This window comes from Anser brachyrhynchus (assembly GCF_964034855.1).
Source record: "Anser brachyrhynchus genome assembly, chromosome: 16".
Taxonomy (NCBI): domain Eukaryota; kingdom Metazoa; phylum Chordata; class Aves; order Anseriformes; family Anatidae; genus Anser; species Anser brachyrhynchus.
Window position 1 is genome coordinate 5,576,813 of NC_137734.1, and position 18,189 is coordinate 5,595,001.

Genomic DNA, 18,189 nt, shown 5'->3' on the forward strand with positions numbered 1-18,189 from the left:
TTCTCTCTAAGGCATTTTCACACTCCACTAGTAATTTTTCAATCTCTTTTTGCATCCAGTCCAATTATTCAGCTTCTCTCTTAAAATGTAAATATCCAAATTGCATCCAAAATTCCCAGCTCTCACAGCTGAGACACACAGAAGTATAATCGCCCACTGCTAACGATAATTCAAAACAAGAACACGTCCTTATTCAGTAGTCTTTCACCCTGGGACTGCACTGGGAGCACATGTGGAGCTCTTACTCACTCTGGTCCTGGGTATGGGTATTTTTGTCACGCTACCATTTTCTCAGTAGAGATTTTGTGTGTATTTTCACCAGCGATATGGAAGCACTGAATTGTATCAGATCCCAGCAGGAGCCTTCTGTGAGCATCCCCATTTCATTATGGTTCTCTTTAAAAGACCACTTCTGAAATGTGTGATTATCACAACATATCAGGCTTTGTAGGGGTCCAGACATAACAATTGACTTTAAACCCAAATAAAACTGAAAAACAAAGATAGAATGAAATTACTTACTTAGATTATGCTCCTTCGCTAACATTCACCTCCTTTCCCATCCCTTCTTTGGGGCGTCAGGCTAACCAGGCGCTGTACCCAGCTCATCCTGTCCTGTTTGCCACTCCTCTCACTGGCAGGTAAGAGATGGCCTCACACATCTCCTGTGGAAGTACTAATGCAGGTTTTCTAGACCTACTGAATGAAATTTATTTTTTTTAATTAAGCATTGCTAATGAATGAATTCAGTTCTCTCACCTCATCACTAGCAGTTTCACCACCTGCATCTAGTAACGGTCCGCATCCTACTGCAAAGATTCCCCCTGTGCTTCAGCTCTTTGTCACCCCCTCCAAGCAATCTGGCCCATTCTTTTCCTTTGGCTATTGCTTTCCTTATTAATTTTCTACACTTCTTAACTCATTTTGTGTTGATTACTGTTTCCCTTTTTCTTGTTTTTTACTCTTTTACATCTAATGTTTCCCTTTTCACTGAATCAGGATGGGCTTTCAGCCAGTAGTTCTCAATTGCAACATTGTTGGTTTTTTGGCCATTTACTACCTTTCTCTTAGAAAATGGCCAATCCTATTTCAGCTTTCCATCTAATTTCTTCTTCACCACCAGATCTGATGTGAAATTTGCTAAGCTATGCCACTCTTTGAAGCAGCACTTGCATCCACTAGCAGTTTGCATGGCCACGTGCCCAGAAGAATGCAGTCAGGATTCCACAGAAACCACCAGCTTCTGTGATTCCTTTATCTTTAACCAACATAACCAAGACAAAGCTGAATACCATCATGTCTAAAGCTTTATTAGAATCTAGGACATAAACAACAAACATTAGTCCTGACCACTAGATTCTATTCAACTGTAAAATTCATATCTGCCTTCTTACTGTACCTGTAAAGAAAAACCAAGCTAACACAGAAGCAGTGGCAGGTTGGTACCAGCTGAAAGTCAACGGTAACGCGCACACATCTTGAAAAAGTCTCCCCCTCAACTTCTAATATAATACTTTTCAAATTTTATCACTTTTAACTATCCCCAAAAAAAAGAGAAAAGAAAGAAATTTCAAACATTCTGAATACATTTACTAGCTTCCTACACTGGGTCCGAACATGAAAGTCTTTCATACCTTTAGCTACTCAGACATGTTGCCTTTCCGATTCTCTGCTTCTGTAGCAGGCACAAAAATTTGAAGCATGAGCTGAGTTTGCTGGACAAACTTAGACTGGGGTCTGATCTCCTGATTTTCCAGTTAGCCACCTTCATGTCCTCTCTGTTTAAAATGCTTCACGATGTATTTTGCATTCTAACTTCCCAAACAATTCTTAAACTGAAACGCACAGAAGTTTTAGAACGCTTCTGGATAAATCAATAGCACCGAGTTAATGCTTCATTTGATAAACAATCCACACTGAATAGAAAAGCCTGTTATTGACTATAAACAGATGTGCTGCAGTGAAGCAGCAGAGAAAAGCTGGAGACTGAAAGGAGACAGTTGACAGGACTCATGGCTCTACACTACCTAGAGAAGAGGGATCAGCAACCTTGATCAAAGAGGAAGCAGAAGGGTGAGTTGTAACCCAGGGTGGGAGCTGGCACCTGGGAGCAGTCAGATGCATCAGGGACTGCTCTACCAGTCAACCCGCGAGCAGCCGCCAAGGGCTGCTGTGGGCCAGAAGTCTGGGCCAGGCAGGGAAGGTCACAGGGAAGAGCAAGACTGGAAGAGGAGCCATGGGAAGAAAGAGATGGAAAATGAAAGAGGCTGGGCTGAACACCACTGTCTTTGCCAAGGAGTGGTGCAGGAATGAGGATGACTTGGTTGAACCAAGGGGCTAGGGACTGGACTCATTTGACAGCCCAGGCAGAATACATCAGAAAATAAACTGGGCAGGAGAGGCTGCAGCCGTCATAGGAATGCTCTTCTGGGCTCAGAACTGCAACAAAAATTCCTGGCTCCAGTTGTATTTCTGTGTGGCCTGCCAGTGAAATGTGTGCCCAGGTGCTGCTGCTTCAGCTCGGGCCGTTACTCACCGCTAGATCGGATGTGATCGGATGCTTAGGCTGAGAATGGGCGTCCACGCACGGGATGCAAAGGAGCCGATCCTGACTCATACATGAGTTATACATAATGCATAACACCATTTTTTTAAGGTGACCTTTCAAAACTTTAATTATGTGCATTTTAAGAGAACTTAAGGTTATGCAGGGTCAGGCACATGGCACTGGGCAGTTTTAGACACCTTCTGGTCCACCTAAGTTTGCTTTTCAACCAGGTGCCGAAGGCTCGATCAGATACTGCGAGGTACTCACACCAAGCAGCCAAACTAACAGTGCACATGCACACTTGGTTTTGTCATTTCCTAACTTCAGAGCGCTTGACTTTGTACAGCCTTAATAAAGTTCTTTTAAAAGGAGTTGTGTGTGGATAATTACGCGTGGGAATTCTGCCAACTCAAACAGGAGGGAGCTCAGGAGGCTCTTCTGGTCTTGTTTCTCCACTGAAGAAAAAGATTTGATTAAAAAAATGAAGTACAGCTAAACTGGGGACAATACTTTACTGCAGGCTGTTCTTCAGTTCTTCATAGGCACTTCAAAAGCTTGAAAAAAAATCACAAAATTAGGAACTTATTAAATAAGAATGAAATGTACCGATGCAGAAACATAAACAGAAATGCCAGATGTATAATGTCAACTTGTAATATGCGGCTTCAATTAATTCTTCTTAATTCATTTGTTTGCTTAACTTCTTTTGTTTTGCCATCTGGAAAAGGCCATTCTCCACTGACAGATCATACGAGAAAAGATCCAAAGTTCAAGTTTGCTTCAAGGAAAAGCAGCCTTGTTTCTGTACTGACTTGAGTGCTCCTTTTTGTGGTCTTCATTCATGCAGATGCTTCAGGACAGACTTCGGCCTGGACAGGGAAGCAAAAAATCTATGTGGAAATTTAGTAGTTTTCAACCTTTTACTCTTCAAAGTAAAAATGTGAAAGCAGTTCTATAAAAGGAAATGAAGCCACGGGAAATGGTGGAGTTAATGACAGACATACACTCATTTTGGAAGTGCAAATGCACGCTTATTAGAGATTTCTGGCCAGCTCTTACTTGTGTTATTTTAAAAAACAACCTACATTTATCCAGTAAAAAAAAAAATCAATCCATTAATAAAACAAACATTTTATAGTTTAGCAAATTTGAGTAGTGGAAATACACAATTACTTTGTTCTCTGAAGCTAATCAAAACAAAAGGCAGCAGTACAATGCACAGTGTCACTTTAACACTGACACCCATTAGACAAGTGATTCAGTATACATGAAGCTGTCAGCATAGCATAAAGAAATCTTAGCTGGACATGTTCAAAGGATCTGCATTGCCCTGCTTTAACAATAAATCCCTCTATTTAACTAACTGCAACAGATGATTTATACTGGCATTGTAGCCCATTGTCATCTTTTAATCAAGTCAATCTACAGAACAGCTAGGTTTCACTCTATACGAGCAAGCAAAGCACCCGTGCCCAGTAGATGCTTTTCTTTCTAAAATGCCTACACATTGATTTATATTTCTATTTTCTAAACAGTAAATTAAATTTGTAGATATGTATCTGATTATAAGGAAAACTAACTTCCACATATGGTATTGAACTAATCTCACTCCTATACAGATTACTTTCTTCTTTTTATATGAGTTTCTGAATCAAAAAAAATCTCAGATATGTACACTGCAATTCACTCACCACCTGTCCTTTCTCAACTTGCTCACTTGAGTATCTAAGTAATGGATGCTAACCTGTTTTCAGACAGAATTAAAAAGCAGCTCTAACCCCAAGCTGCTTTAGTGCTGCTGAGTACTATCGCAGCTGTAACACAGCCACAACAAACACGAGGTTCAGAGGACTTCTTTTATGTGTTCTTAAATTTCAAATAGAGGGCTTTTTGGTTGTGTTTTTTCTCAGTTACTTTATAAAGAAAACAGAACACAGGATATGACGTTTCAGGACAGTATGTAAAGCAAATAAGAATAGTTTGAAAACTTAAGAATTCCACAGTTAGGTTGCTATTGTGCTCAAGAATTAAGGAGATGAAAATGACACCCATTTTCTAAAAAGGTTTTCTTGCCTTAGGCAACTGCAATGTCAAGTATCTTAAGACACTATAAATCCATTTTTGTGTGCACACCACTACGTAAATGTGCTGACTTCTAATTCATGATTATCATAAGAATTGCAAGTTTACATGTGCAGCAACTAGACACCCTTAATAATTTACTGGTGAGAAGAAATTCTAGCAATTTGTGAAGCAAGTTTCCAACTTTATTGCACTACCAGCATTTTGGTAAAAAGTTAACATGGAATACCATTACCAACCTATTACAATCCTACATTTTTAGAAAATTACATTATGGTACATCAATCCCTCTCGACGTGACATCCATGGTATTAACTTTCTCTGTGATCCCTAAGGCTATTTAACAACAGCTTGAAACAGGGGGCCCAGCCTGCACATGCATTGCTATAACTGTGCATTCACACAACGACGGCTAATGCAGAGCAATAATTATGATCACTCATGCACAGAACATTTACTTTAAGGTGTGACTTTAACTATTTTCACAGTTATTTTTTCATTCATTTCTCAGTACTAGACTTCAAGCCCTTTTAGCCGTCTGTTTGTACTGTGGACCCAAAGAGTGCAGTCAGGAGCGTGAAGCTCCACACAGAGAAGACTTAAGCAGCTTCTACTGGCTCTTCGAAAATTAACAGTAAACCTAAAAGAACATACGGACAACAACTAGATTAAAAGTAATAACTTGGTTTCTCCTATCAGTTTTCTAATATCTGGTGTTGTGTGAAGACACCGGACAATATTGCTATTTATAAGCCGTGTGTCATGCATAACTTCCTGAGATCTACAACGCCCTCCAGAAGAATTCATTTTCTATGAATACTTCAGGAAAGCATTTCTGATGTCATCAAATAAAGGACGGTTTGTAAGAGAACAAAGTGGCTTTAGAACATCCACCCAATATAGAAATTATTTTTGCAATATATCCACAAACTGGCTTTTTATGAGCCTTTGCAAAAAAAAATATTTTTAGTTTTCTTTCTGTTGCATATGAACGAAGGGCCCAGTCAGACAGACAGGCAATACGGACTCCACTGATCAGTCATTTTATTTTAAGCTCAGCAAAAGCAAAGCACTATCAATACAATTCAGCGCTACCGTCTGTTTAGGCTGTTGTCAAAAATGGTTAGGAAAGACCTCTTTTTTTTTTTTTATTTCCAAAATATAAAAAGTTCAGTTTAGAGTCTTGTTTTGGACTGATAATGTGGGCCTGCTCCTATTGCTGAGTACGGTTGCTATCAATAGATCCTTACCTACCTAATGTCCCTTGTGTGTTGGTCTCTAACTGTGCCTTTGTAAGGCACCAAGCAGAGCATGAGAGCATTTTTTGCTGCATTTCTTTGCAATCCTGGAGCGCAAACAGAAACAACTTTGCTCGCAAATGACTTGGAGCTCCAAATTGTCACAGATCACTGAGAAGTGTGACTATTGAACACTGGAAGGAGGACAGACATTTTGCTGACTTTCCACTTCATCTAGGAGCTGCCCATGCCAAGCCAACTTCAGCAGCTAACTATGTGTAAAATTTGCCTGGCGCATTATTACAGATATACTCACAGGAGACCAGTTTAACGCTTCGATCCCTCTGCCCTGCAAAGACAGCAAATTTTTTTTAAACACTTTTCTGAGGGTGTTTTTCGGCAGAACAAAGGACTCAAAAAAAAGTTTATACTTTTTTTTTTTAAAGAAAAAAGCAATTTAGGAATTCAGCTGTTCTGATAACATTCTTAGCTAGATAAAGATGTTTACAGCATCTTAAAAAGTACTGGGTAGTTCAGTCTCCCTTCAGTGAAGTTTTTCTCAAATACATTCTTCAAAGCCAAGAAAACTAATCTTGCACCACTTACATCACTTTTCTGTCTGAAAAGGTTCTTTTACCATGTTTCCTGGGAAAGTTTTCATTAGCTTCTACAGCCCAGAAAGCATCTTTTTCTTGATCGGTTCTGCCCAATTTGTCACGCTGAACTCACGGCTTCGTTCTTTCCAGCTCATCTCCCACTTCCCTGCCCTTTGCAGGCACACCTTAATTGCTTTGCCCCTTCCATCCCGAGCAGACAAGAAGGCACTAACATTTTAAAGGAATAAAGACAGACCTCTTGTTTCTGTTGGATCTCCTAGAGGTACTTCCAGAGTTGTGTTCCTAAGCCGAACATACCAGCTAGCATTTCCTCCGAGTCCATTTTCTTATTAAAGCTCAGATAAAATTTCACTTATTCGTACTTGCAAAGCAAGAAACCCTTGAGAAACAAATGGAACAAATATAAAGGTCAATGATGTAGGAAGAGTATAGTAGACAGACTGCCACCCAAACACCTTTCTCAAGGAATTGCAGGAACAATACAGGAATGGAAGAAGCCACTTCTTACAGATGTATCATAATCCTGAAGGGTGTTACAAAATTTTGTCAGCAACAGTTTCTGAACCTAGCATCTAGGATTACACACGAATTCACTTGCTCAAAACCTATTTAAACTACTGAAGTCCAACACACTGAGTTTATGTTTTTTGTAATAGAAGTATGCTTAGAAACAAAATTACCTTAGCTTTACTTTCAATACGCTATCAAGTGTCTTGACTACTGAATCCAACTAAGCCGAAAAACGAGGAGTTATGCAGTACCTCAGCAGTCAGCACAGTTACTGCTAACACCACATTTCACGGTAAATCAGTAAAGCATGCTCAGGATGAGGCTGTTTAGAATGATTTTAAAATTAGGCTGGAAAAGAAAAAATTCTTCCTGAAACATGGCTGCTAGTTTCCTTATGCCATAAACAAACTTCAGTTGACAAAGAATATTGTTCCCCCCCCTGAAACTGAGAACATGACAAAAGTAACAAAAGAAACATTAATTTGGGGGCTTTATTTAATTTCTTTTTTTCTTTTCTTTTTTTTTTTTTTTAGATGCTACATCATCAAACAGGATTGGTCTTTTTACGGCATAGGACTAGTTTACTACTAATATTTTTTCCCCTAGATAGACTTATTTACATACAAAAACAGTTTCCTGACCACTGTTTCTCCAATGCTCGGATGATCAAAACTCCCAACAATTTACGTGTAGTGCCCAAAACACCAGGAGGCAGAAGAATCTTGCATCACTACAGCAGCAGTTTTTTAGTTCTAGTCACTGGCTTTAGAACAGGTGTCTTTTCATACCATATAGTATTAGTCAATTTTGTGACAGTAAGGAAACATGAGATGAAATACATTAAATAAGTTAAATATGCATTAAACATCTCTGAATAACATTTTAATTCAACTAAATGAACCAACAGCAATGTAGCTTGGTCCCTTCATGAGAACAAGGCATTGACCTTTATTCCAAACGAGCGTCATACCAGTCAATATACGCCTCTTAATGATGCCTAGCACATTCAGCATTGCCACATACAATTCTTCTCAGCTTCTCACTATTCATTTAAGTGCCAAAAAATTGGTAACTTGCACAGAGTTGAAGACACTGACAGAAACTGTTAAATTTATGAGCAGAATGGTGGATTAACGTATTTTACAGAAGTTATCAACACCTCCTGCCTAACCCAGCTCCAAACATCCAATAGGGCCAGCTCCAGCAGTGGAGGAATAGTTTTTTTCTATTTTCCTTTTTTTTCTCCCTTTTTTTAAAAAGAGGTAATTCAGCAACATGTACCAGGGTCTAAGAATGTTTAAAATGACATATACAATATTCCATTGTAGTGTTAAATCATGATTTTCTTCCTGCCTTCATCACTGAAGATTATTCTCTTTCATTCACTCATTCATTGTACATTTTAAACTTTCTAGATTATGTTACATAATATTTGTGCAGGGGTAATTTAAAGGCAAGACCTGTGAGATGTCATACATTAATTTTTTTTAAACATTGTTATGAATAAATTTAATCCAATGATATGGCAGAACCATCAAATCAATTTACAATTTCCAGCATGCTGCCTCTACAAGGCTATTTTTCCTATAATTACACCAAAGACAAAGAACAAAACCACCAAAGCGAGTAGTCTGGAGCTGAGCCCTTCATCCTTCACAGCAGCTGCAGAAGCAGATATGGGGTTGTTTGTCTGGGGTGCCTTCCTCATCCGAAGTCCATCTTCTTCCTACATGAAGATAAATTGCTTACTTCTACTGGAAAAAAAAGCTTTAATTATCCACCTTTTTTGTATTTATTTTAGGTGTGAATAATAAAATAGGGGAGCACTAATTTACAGCTTAGAGTTCCATTCGCTAAATAACCCCAGGAAGGAGAGGAGTTCTCTGTCTGCTTGATTGGCAGAGAAAAAACTACATACTCTTCAAGGTTTCTCCTGTTGGCTAAGGTAATAGGGGAAGCAATGAGGAAGCCTGCAGGAACACTTGTCTGAAGTCTGGAGACAGGTCCAGAGCATTAAGAGCAATGACGAAGGGAATGGCATGAAGATGCTCGTCTTGCTCTGTAAAACTGAATATAATGCTGTTGGGGAAAACGTTTTAAAATATAACTCACTAAGACAGGTTGTGAAAAATATGCAGCTTTAAGGGAATTATATTCATCATTCCCCTAGTGAGATTTCACAAGCAAGTTTTTGCCAGCACTTGAAAACTATTTCCTCCACCATAGTAATACTGAAGTTTTGCCACAAAACTAACGTTAACTATTAGGATGCTCTTTTGGTATGAATTTGACAGCTCTCTTGATTTAAAGATGCATGACAGAACACATAATAACATCATAACACCAGATACTATCATTTCAAGTGGAGACAACGTCCTACACTTCTTGATCTAAAGTGTTGTGCAGCACAGCTGGGTGTTAGCGCGCTCCATCCCACACACACGCACATCACTTTAGGAGCTGGTAAAAAGCAAGCCTTTTGTGACCTAACTGGTATACAGCTGAAGCAGTAGTGTTAGGCTTTTTTACGTGACGCACTATGAGAGTGCAAAAAGTATAAGCTATTGAAGCAAAAGCCTCCAGTCTATACATAAAAAAACACTCCAGAAATAAAATTGTAATAAAAGTTACTGCAGCCTTAAAAATTGACAGGTAAGAGGAATTCAAAACGCTTTGTCTATGTGAATGTTTTTCCACTTTTGAATTCAAAGGGACAACTCATTTCCTTCAGGAAAATATTAAAAACCATGGACTACCTGATATCTCATTGCTGCTACAAATCTGGATGGGAACAACTAACTTTTTTTTTTAAAATAAAAAACAACTACATGGTAATTTTACTGCTAGAAAACAACATTTTTAATTTTAAAATTTAACTTTTCATTTTAAATATTTAAACTTCACCTTGAGCGAGATCTACTCTGGCACTGACAGCACCTGGTTGCTGGTGGTAATTTAACATTGTTTTCTGACCTTTTACAGACATTCCTAACACTTCACTAAAGGGAACAAAGATATCATAGTTTTAAGATGTTACTGAAGGTGTGAGCTCAATTCTAGATAACTCCCATACCAGATTTACTCGAGACTGACTTGTTAAAAAAAAAAAAATACAGATAGCATTCATAGTACTGGGAGACACTGGCAAAACCAGAACACAAGAAGCTAAGCTTATGTCTTAGCTATACATGTATGTTATTTCTATGAGCAAAACAAAATTGTTTTACAAATGTTTAAATAATTTCTTCATGCACCAGCCAGCCATGCAGCATCAGAGCTGACAGAACAGAGTTCCTTTCATTGAGGTCCAGTGCTCACGAATTTCAAGTTTTTATTGGTGCTGTTATCTATGAAACTAGACATTTATAATAAATGAAACTACTGCATTTTTTTTCCAGCATGGTGATAAAGTCTTCTGTTTGGTTTCACAGTGATGCGCTGGGTATGACAGGAAGCATATTTCCTTTTAATTTGTGTTACTTTGGTCATTTCAACTAATGTTATAGGTGCAATTACTTAAAACTTAATATTAGTACAACATTGCCCTCAAGCTCCCATCAGTTTGAGTGAACATGGCCAAATCCAACACTAAATTATTTCAGACTCAGGAAATTAGATGGGAAAAGAAAAAAAAAGAATGTGAATTTATTACTTTGGGTTGCTATCCAATCAGTTTCTGACTTCATGAGTTGTAATATTCCTTTATAAGGAACCACTGATTTCAACACTTTTTTCTGACTTTATAGGGAGAAACCTACACTATCTTTTAATTGATAACACAATAATAAAATATTATGCTAAAAAGAGGTAACCAAGCCTTTCAGTCTGAATCTTCTAATTCAGAAAAGGGGTAAACCTGGAAAAAAAAATCTCTTTACCTTAAACTGTTTATTCTCCTCCCGTAACCTCTGAACTTCTACTTGAAGCCTCTTATATTCTTCCATTACTTTCTTAACTTCAGAGTCATCCAAAGAAGAACTTATTGATTTAGACATTACAGAGGAATCTGTCTTTGTTGCAGTTGTGGATACAATTTTATTTATTTCTATGTCATGCTGTTAAAAAAGGATAGAGTGATTTTTGGTTAGCTATTAACACCACACCACAAACCTGATACTTAGGAGGAGAATCAGGTAAAATTTTCTGTGCACACTTGCAACGTGCCTGTATCAAAAGAAATAAGCAACATTTTTCCTTCTGCAAGCTTCACTTCCCCTTCCTGTTTTTCCACAGAAAACACCAGATCAGCAGCTATAAGTGCAGACAGAATGACCCCTAGTTTTCAGTCGTGTAAAAAAGGAAATATGTCCCACCATGTCCCACAGTAAGAAAGGGAACTTGAATTATTTGCTCACACTCTGCGTATGGAGTCCTCGTGCTCCCCTCACCTTTCCCTCTCCAAGCACAACACAAGCAGCTCCTCCAAGAGCCAGAGTATTGCAAGACACCACCCAGCCGCCCTGCTGCAGTTCTCTCTTCGCTCCCCACAGCTATCACCTCTCCACCTTTCTGTTTTTCTATGGTGATTGAGGAACTTTTAGCCCAAATTAGGAAAGAGAAGCTGCAGAGCTCCAAAGCCCCCTCCTTCTCCTGGCTTTGGATCCTCTCTGTTCTGCACGCCGGAGTGCAACAGGCCCGGCTCTAACAAAAACAAACTGCTGTTTCCCCACCCAAACTGCCCCCAAAGTCTTAACATGAAGCTTGTATTTATAGAGTCATAGGAACTTGTTACTACTTGTGCTTTATTTTGCTCTAATAAATTTTAGGCGTTATAGAAAAAAAGTTCTTTCTTTCCTTCCTCTTGTCACACCTCTAAATGGGAAACACAAAGTATCCTGGCCTAATACAGAAGCACCTACTTTTAGAGCAGGTGTTCACTCTTTGGAGCAGGTAAAGAAGACAGTGAGACCACAACAGTGCAATTTTAACACCACTTAATTGTAAGCACAAGCTGCCCAGTGCAATACATAGTGCTTGTGCCTTCAGTATCTGCATGTTAGGAAACACCCTCAGTTTACTCAGCCTGTTACCAGCTCTACACTTAATACTACATACTTCCTTTAGAAACTGATCAGTGTGTTCATAGCTCTAACAAACAAACGATCCTACAATATTATAGCTGCTTATTGCAATATAACCCCTAACTGCATTATTATTATTTTTTTTTAAATCTTCCTTACTAGGTGTCTACCAACTTACTTGCTAAAACCAGTGTTGTATCAAGGAAGCAAAAGGGGAGTGCTGGACAGGCAGATTTGTATTGTTCATGGCTATTAAGCTCGGAGCTTACGTGGAAGCAGTAATGAACACCAATCAGCTTTTTGTTCGTTTTAATATTTTTATCCTATGTGACCTTTCATTCAAAAAGATCAACTCAAAGATTTCCTTATGGCTGTGTTGCATTCACGTTGCTCAAGTTAGCTGCCAGTAATATTAAGTATTACTAGGATTTAAAAACATAAAACCATTTAAAACAGGGATGCAATCCAGACGGTGAAACAGAGGGTTCTGTCTTTTGCTTATATAGCTGTCTGTACAAACATGCCATTTTACATGATTTACTGTGGTATTAAGTTAAGTCACACAATATGCAGCTGAAAATACTCACAGGCTTATCATTTTCCGCTGGTAGCTCAAACACACACCTAAGTTTCGAATCCATGAGTTCCTCTGGTTTTGCCTCTTTCCACTGTAATAATTTAATATTAAACAGAGTATAATAAGACATATGGAAAATGTAGTGTATTGTATAAACAAATCACATCATCTCATGAAAAACTCCACAGGTGTTTATCATGTTACCATTAACCATATACAGGACCAAAAATGAAAATCAAGTACATAATTGAGTAGTATGTTAAAGACCAGACCCTTTAAAATAAATAAAATAATTCTAGATAGTCTGAAACTTTCACAGGTAATTTATGAGTGAACTGGGAAATGTGTAAAAGTAATTAGCATAGACAGGGGGAGCTATGGTCCTGATTTAAAAAAAAAAATAAAAAAGACAGGAGGGGTATATTTAAAGGAAGGGAATGATATTTTGCACCTGCTTATGTTTCAACATCAACGCCTAAACAATAACAAACGTGCTACAAATCAAAATGGGTAACTCTCCCTCTCATCCTTCTTTGCTCTTCAATTAGAGAGTCCACCGTAACAAAATTTCTTTCCAATATTTTTAATAGGGATTAACAGTTATAAATCTATGCTCAATATCAGCCATAACCCTGAACTGAAAAAATTGGTTCATAGTAGTGGTAAAGAGTGAGAAGCGTCCACACTTTATGTCCTGGAGTGCTCATGCTTCTCCTCGCTTTGACCATGCTTCTGGTAGCATGGTACAGCTCAGCACATCTCAAGTAGGTGTCAAATTATGGCTAACCCCTGTGCAACCTGAAGAAGAATTTGACCCATACTAAATTGCCGAATCGTACTTCAACTCTTCTGTGGCTGAAGTCACAATCCTATTTTGAGCTTGTTGGCTGCTGGGGACGTGTTGAAAGCTTTATAGTATTCTAGTAATTTGTCTCACCTGTTTATCCAGAATAGGAAGATATTTGGAGAGCAGTAACAAAACTGAGAAGTGATCAAATGTTACAGGAAAAGAAATGGTATTGGTCTGAGGAGCTCTGGAAAACTGAAAGGACCGTCTAGATCCTTAAAAATAGTTTTGCTAGCAGAATAACATTTTAATTTAATGAGTTACTTTATACCATGTAGAGTTAGAAAGAGATGCAGACGGGATTATTCTTCTAGTGATGCAGACATTTCATTACTATTGCTTTTTCTCCCACTGGATCTTATTTTAAGGTCATTAAACAAATACAGTTCCATAAATCTCCTTCTAAAAGGGAAATTCTTAACTCTACAAAGTGCCTCAGCTTTAAAGAGCTGTTCAGAAGACATGTATTGTAAAGACTACTGTAAAAAAAAAAATATGCATTCTGAGGTGTTTTTTTTTTTAAGTTAGACATATACATCCAAACATACACAGAGCTGTATACGTTAAAGAATAAAGGGCATTTTTTCTTATTTATTGTGTCCTCAACAGTTACTAAATTCAGTTACTAAATGTTCTGTCAAACTAACAGAAGCTAAACCAGAGAAAGCTTCCTTGTAGCAGCAAGTATCTCATTGTTATGAAAAACCACCAGACATACTGCTTTTTTCCTTTCTTGGTCACCTTAACATAGCCAGACATCTTATTTCTACATATTTTTGTCCTTCTTTACTTCAGAACTTACATGCTTCTGTTACTCTCATTTGTAATCCATCGGACAAGATCTATAAGGGCAGTTCATTTAAGCCACAACAGTAAGGATAAAGAAAAATTCAATATTTGTAAGCCATCCTCCCAGTTCCTACTAGGAAAAGGAGCTGCTCAAAGGAAGACTCAAGAGGCATAAAATATAGGAGATGCCACAGACCTGATCCTTAGAATATGTAGTCCAAGTTCGCCTTTTTTAAAAAAAACATTTTTCATATAAAAAGTTACAACTACTTAACATGTTTCATGGCTTGGTATCCCATTACTGACAGCAGCTTCCTAAGGAAGCAACCACAGACTGTTGTGCTGTGCTGAAAGACACAGTGCTGACACAAGAATCCTGAGGCTTCGGATAAATACAGAAAACCTCACCATGCCCAGGGATGGAAATCTAGTCATGCTTTCAAGGAACATTCCAGTGTTGTCTGCAACAGGCTTTAAGCAACGTGGTAAAAGGTCTTAAAAATTATAGAAACAGAATTAAATTAATTTAAATTGACTTGTATACTTACTACTGCTTCCATATCTGAAGTATCAGCTGGAGCAAACATAGACTGAACCATAAACTTGTGTTTACTTTTCTCATTAGGGTCATAGTCAAAAGGCTGTAGCATCACTGCAAGAAAAAAAACACATTATGTTAACATTGCTTGGATGCAGAGTCATGCACTGATGATACAGTTAACAGATTTGAGAAATAAAGACATTAAAATGACTTCAAGCGTTAACTCTCTCTGACCGAAGTAGCAGCTGAGATCAGGAACTTCCTTCAAAAAAAATAAAATAAAAAGGTAACAGAAACTGACTTCTTCAGTCTGCACAAATTTTTATCTTGAGAATTTTGGAAACGCTGATCACAATACAATATTCTGTACACGACTATGGCAATATAGTAGTAGCAATTTATAGTGAACAGGATAATTTACATATCTTCTGGGACAGAGGGAAAAAATTCTCAAAGAAAGCATCATGTGTCTTTCCTCCATCCCTGGGGCAGAAGCAACAAGCTGGCATTCTGATTAGTTGCACAGTGTTGTGGATGGTTCAGGAGAAAGGCTACAGAGGCAGGCAAAGAAAGATTTTAAACCTTGAGGATTCAGAATGCAAATTTCCTCTACAAAGTAGAAAAATCTCATGATATTTATCAAGTACAGCTACTTCCCTTCCAAAATAAGTTGCTGAAAGTTTGTTAAAAATACAGAGCTGAAAGTTTATGGTTAAATGAGAAGAACTATGTTCAGGGGGCAAAGAAAAAGGAAATATTGGGCGGGGGGAGGGAAGGAATGGTATGAGAAGGGAACGAGTGCATTAATTTATTTATTTTTTTTAACATGTTGGGAATTTCCATGGCTTTTCTTTCAATCAGTGGTCACTTAGAACCTCTACGTTTTATAAATGACACCTGGATATTCAACAGTGATATTAACAAAACATGGGGCTTGCTTCGAGATCAGACAGCACAAAATGTAAAAAACAAGAATTTTATACAAACTTGTTATTAGACATTGCAAAAAGCTATGTCCCCTCAAAAAAAACCACAGATAGTTAAAATGAACCATTTGTGAACTGCGATTACTGCTAACATTTAAAAAAAATGGTGTAAGAATTAAAAATTCACATTTTGTGACCCATAGGCTACTTCAGGCCCTCAATTCAATCACAATGAATATTAACAGTTCAAGAATTAGGATTGCTTTCGAGTAGTAGTGCTATTAACATGTGGTGAAATTCATACGCGCTAATTGCAGGGATTTATAGTATACAAGTGATATCCAAAGATCCCATCTATTACAAATGAAGAAAAAACAAACCAATCTGCCCCTTTCAATAAGCAAAATATGTTACACTTGTGCCATCTTTATTATGCACACAGTCTGTGGCCATCAACAACCAAATGACTTTTAAAGCTGCAGGAAAAGCAAGACAGCCAATTGTCTCAAATATGCTGTGAAAATTATTATACATTTTTAACTTGCCTTGCAGTAATCAAATACTAGTCCAAAATAAATATTTGCATTATCAACAGGCTACATTTGTAACTCTTTTTCCAAACAAAAGCGATTGAACTGCGAAAGCATGGATATTTCAACATTGCACGCTACATCACTGAAAAGCAGCAAAATAATTTCTCGTCCCTTCTGTAGCCACCTAGCTGTTGTTTCAAGCCTACATAACGCTGAAGAGCCAACTGGGTTGTCAGAGCTATCCACTGTTTCTGGAACTTATCCAGACCTGCAGTTTTAACAGTTTGCTTTGCGGAGTGCAACTATAAACTCATTTGAAAATCATTATTTCCCCGGTGGTAGTGCTGAAGCCGCGCTTCAACGCCAAACGAGCGCTGCTCTGAATTCCATTCACTGAATCCTAACAGCAAGCAGCTAGAGAGGGCTCGGCTGTATAAATGTTGTTAGCACTTTATTTTTAGATCAATACACGAAAGCCACATCGACACAAATTATCCAACAAATGTCTTGTAAGCCAGATGGGAAGCTCAAAAATACTTGCTTTGTTCAAAAGGAAACCAAAGCATTCAACATTTATTCACGTACTATCGGGGGTTTCTGTGAAAGAGCGCTTCCACGGATCTGCCCTAATTGCCAGAGGTGGCTACAGTGAGCGCGGCTCCTTTGCTTTGCCTGGAAATTCCATACCTTGCACGAGAACTACATGAAAAGGGCACATTCCTACAAAATATCTTATAAAAATCAGCCTTCTTAGCTGGTCAGAAGTTTCTGACCAGCTGTCATCAGAAGCCAGTGATCCAACAAAATGATTAATGTGAGTTTCAAGTACGCTGGTACCAGCATCCATCAGGAAGTGGCTGGGATATGCATCCCTCTGCCCGCATTGATGGCCCTACAGCTAAGCACCAGCAGAATCCTATCACAAGCAAAACATGCGAAGCCATTGGGAGATCAATGGAATAAGAAATAACATCAGTTGTACTTGCTAGCCCAGTTGCCTTTTCCAAAATTCAAAGGACCAACCTGACATACATCCTGTTCTGAAACGTTTCCACATAATGGCCACCAGTTTCCTCTCAGGCTCCTGTTACACCCCTTCATTTGTTACACGAGGATCCGCAGATAGCGAAGCAGAGCTAAAATGCTCCTTTTTCCCCAGCGTGGTTTAATGGCAAAGCTAATATCAATATCAAGGGCAGGGGAAATTTGAAGCAAGAAAGTAAGATAGAAGGCCAAACTCTGCTCTAAAAGCCTGCCAGGATCTACCCCTCCCTTCCAAGAGCAGAAGGAACTGAAAAGTCTCCCTGCTCAGATCATCAGCAACCTTCCTCTGCCTTCCATCTAAATTTATTAATGGCTGTTTACTTGGTCTTGGACCAACGCTGCCCTTATGCTTAAATATCACAGAAGGGGAAGAGTCCTTTACTTCCAGTGCATTCCAAGACATCAATCACAGCAACTCCTGGCCTCCTGGTGAACCAACAAGCCAGACCGTCAGTCCTCTCTGGGTCAGGCTCCCCATTCATCCTCGGCACCTGTTCCGCCTCGAATTCCTCTCTGTCAGTTACTCTACGTATACAAACACAACATTTTATTAGTGCCTTGGGCAATAGCATTTATGCTCTCTCTTCCGTTACCTAGACTGTTTGTACTACATTTGCCCTACTCACAGCCACATTATGTTAACAGTTTGGTCACCCTATGATTAGTCACAACATCCCAATAACCCTCCCAGTTTGTACAGCAAGCTTGTAATTACAGCAGAAGTATTTTATTCTCCAAGTACATGATTTTGCAGTTTTTATGACGAAACTCATCCTGTTTCTCTTACTGAAGCTTTCAAGGACGCCTAGTTCTTGCTGCATATCTTCACCCTCCCAACTTTACGTCATCATCAGGGTTTTTAGTGTACTCTTTGTGCCAGAATTGCTTACAAAAGCATGAAGCAAGCTTAATACCA

The 18,189-nt window shown here is 38.5% G+C and overlaps 1 protein-coding gene across 1 annotated transcript in view; it reads right to left on the reverse strand.

Moving 5' to 3' along the window:
- Positions 1-7,472: 7,472 nt before the first annotated feature.
- Positions 7,473-18,189, reverse strand: part of VAPB (VAMP associated protein B and C) — a 30,643-nt gene continuing 19,926 nt past the window's right edge. Inside the window, exons 3-6 of the mRNA XM_080558223.1 lie at positions 14,778-14,881; positions 12,604-12,684; positions 10,874-11,050; positions 7,473-8,721 (exon numbers count right to left, since the gene is read on the reverse strand). Coding sequence (XP_080414349.1) covers positions 8,563-8,721; positions 10,874-11,050; positions 12,604-12,684; positions 14,778-14,881 — 521 coding nt within the window. The 3' untranslated portion in view covers positions 7,473-8,562. The remainder of the gene's footprint in view (positions 8,722-10,873; positions 11,051-12,603; positions 12,685-14,777; positions 14,882-18,189) is intronic.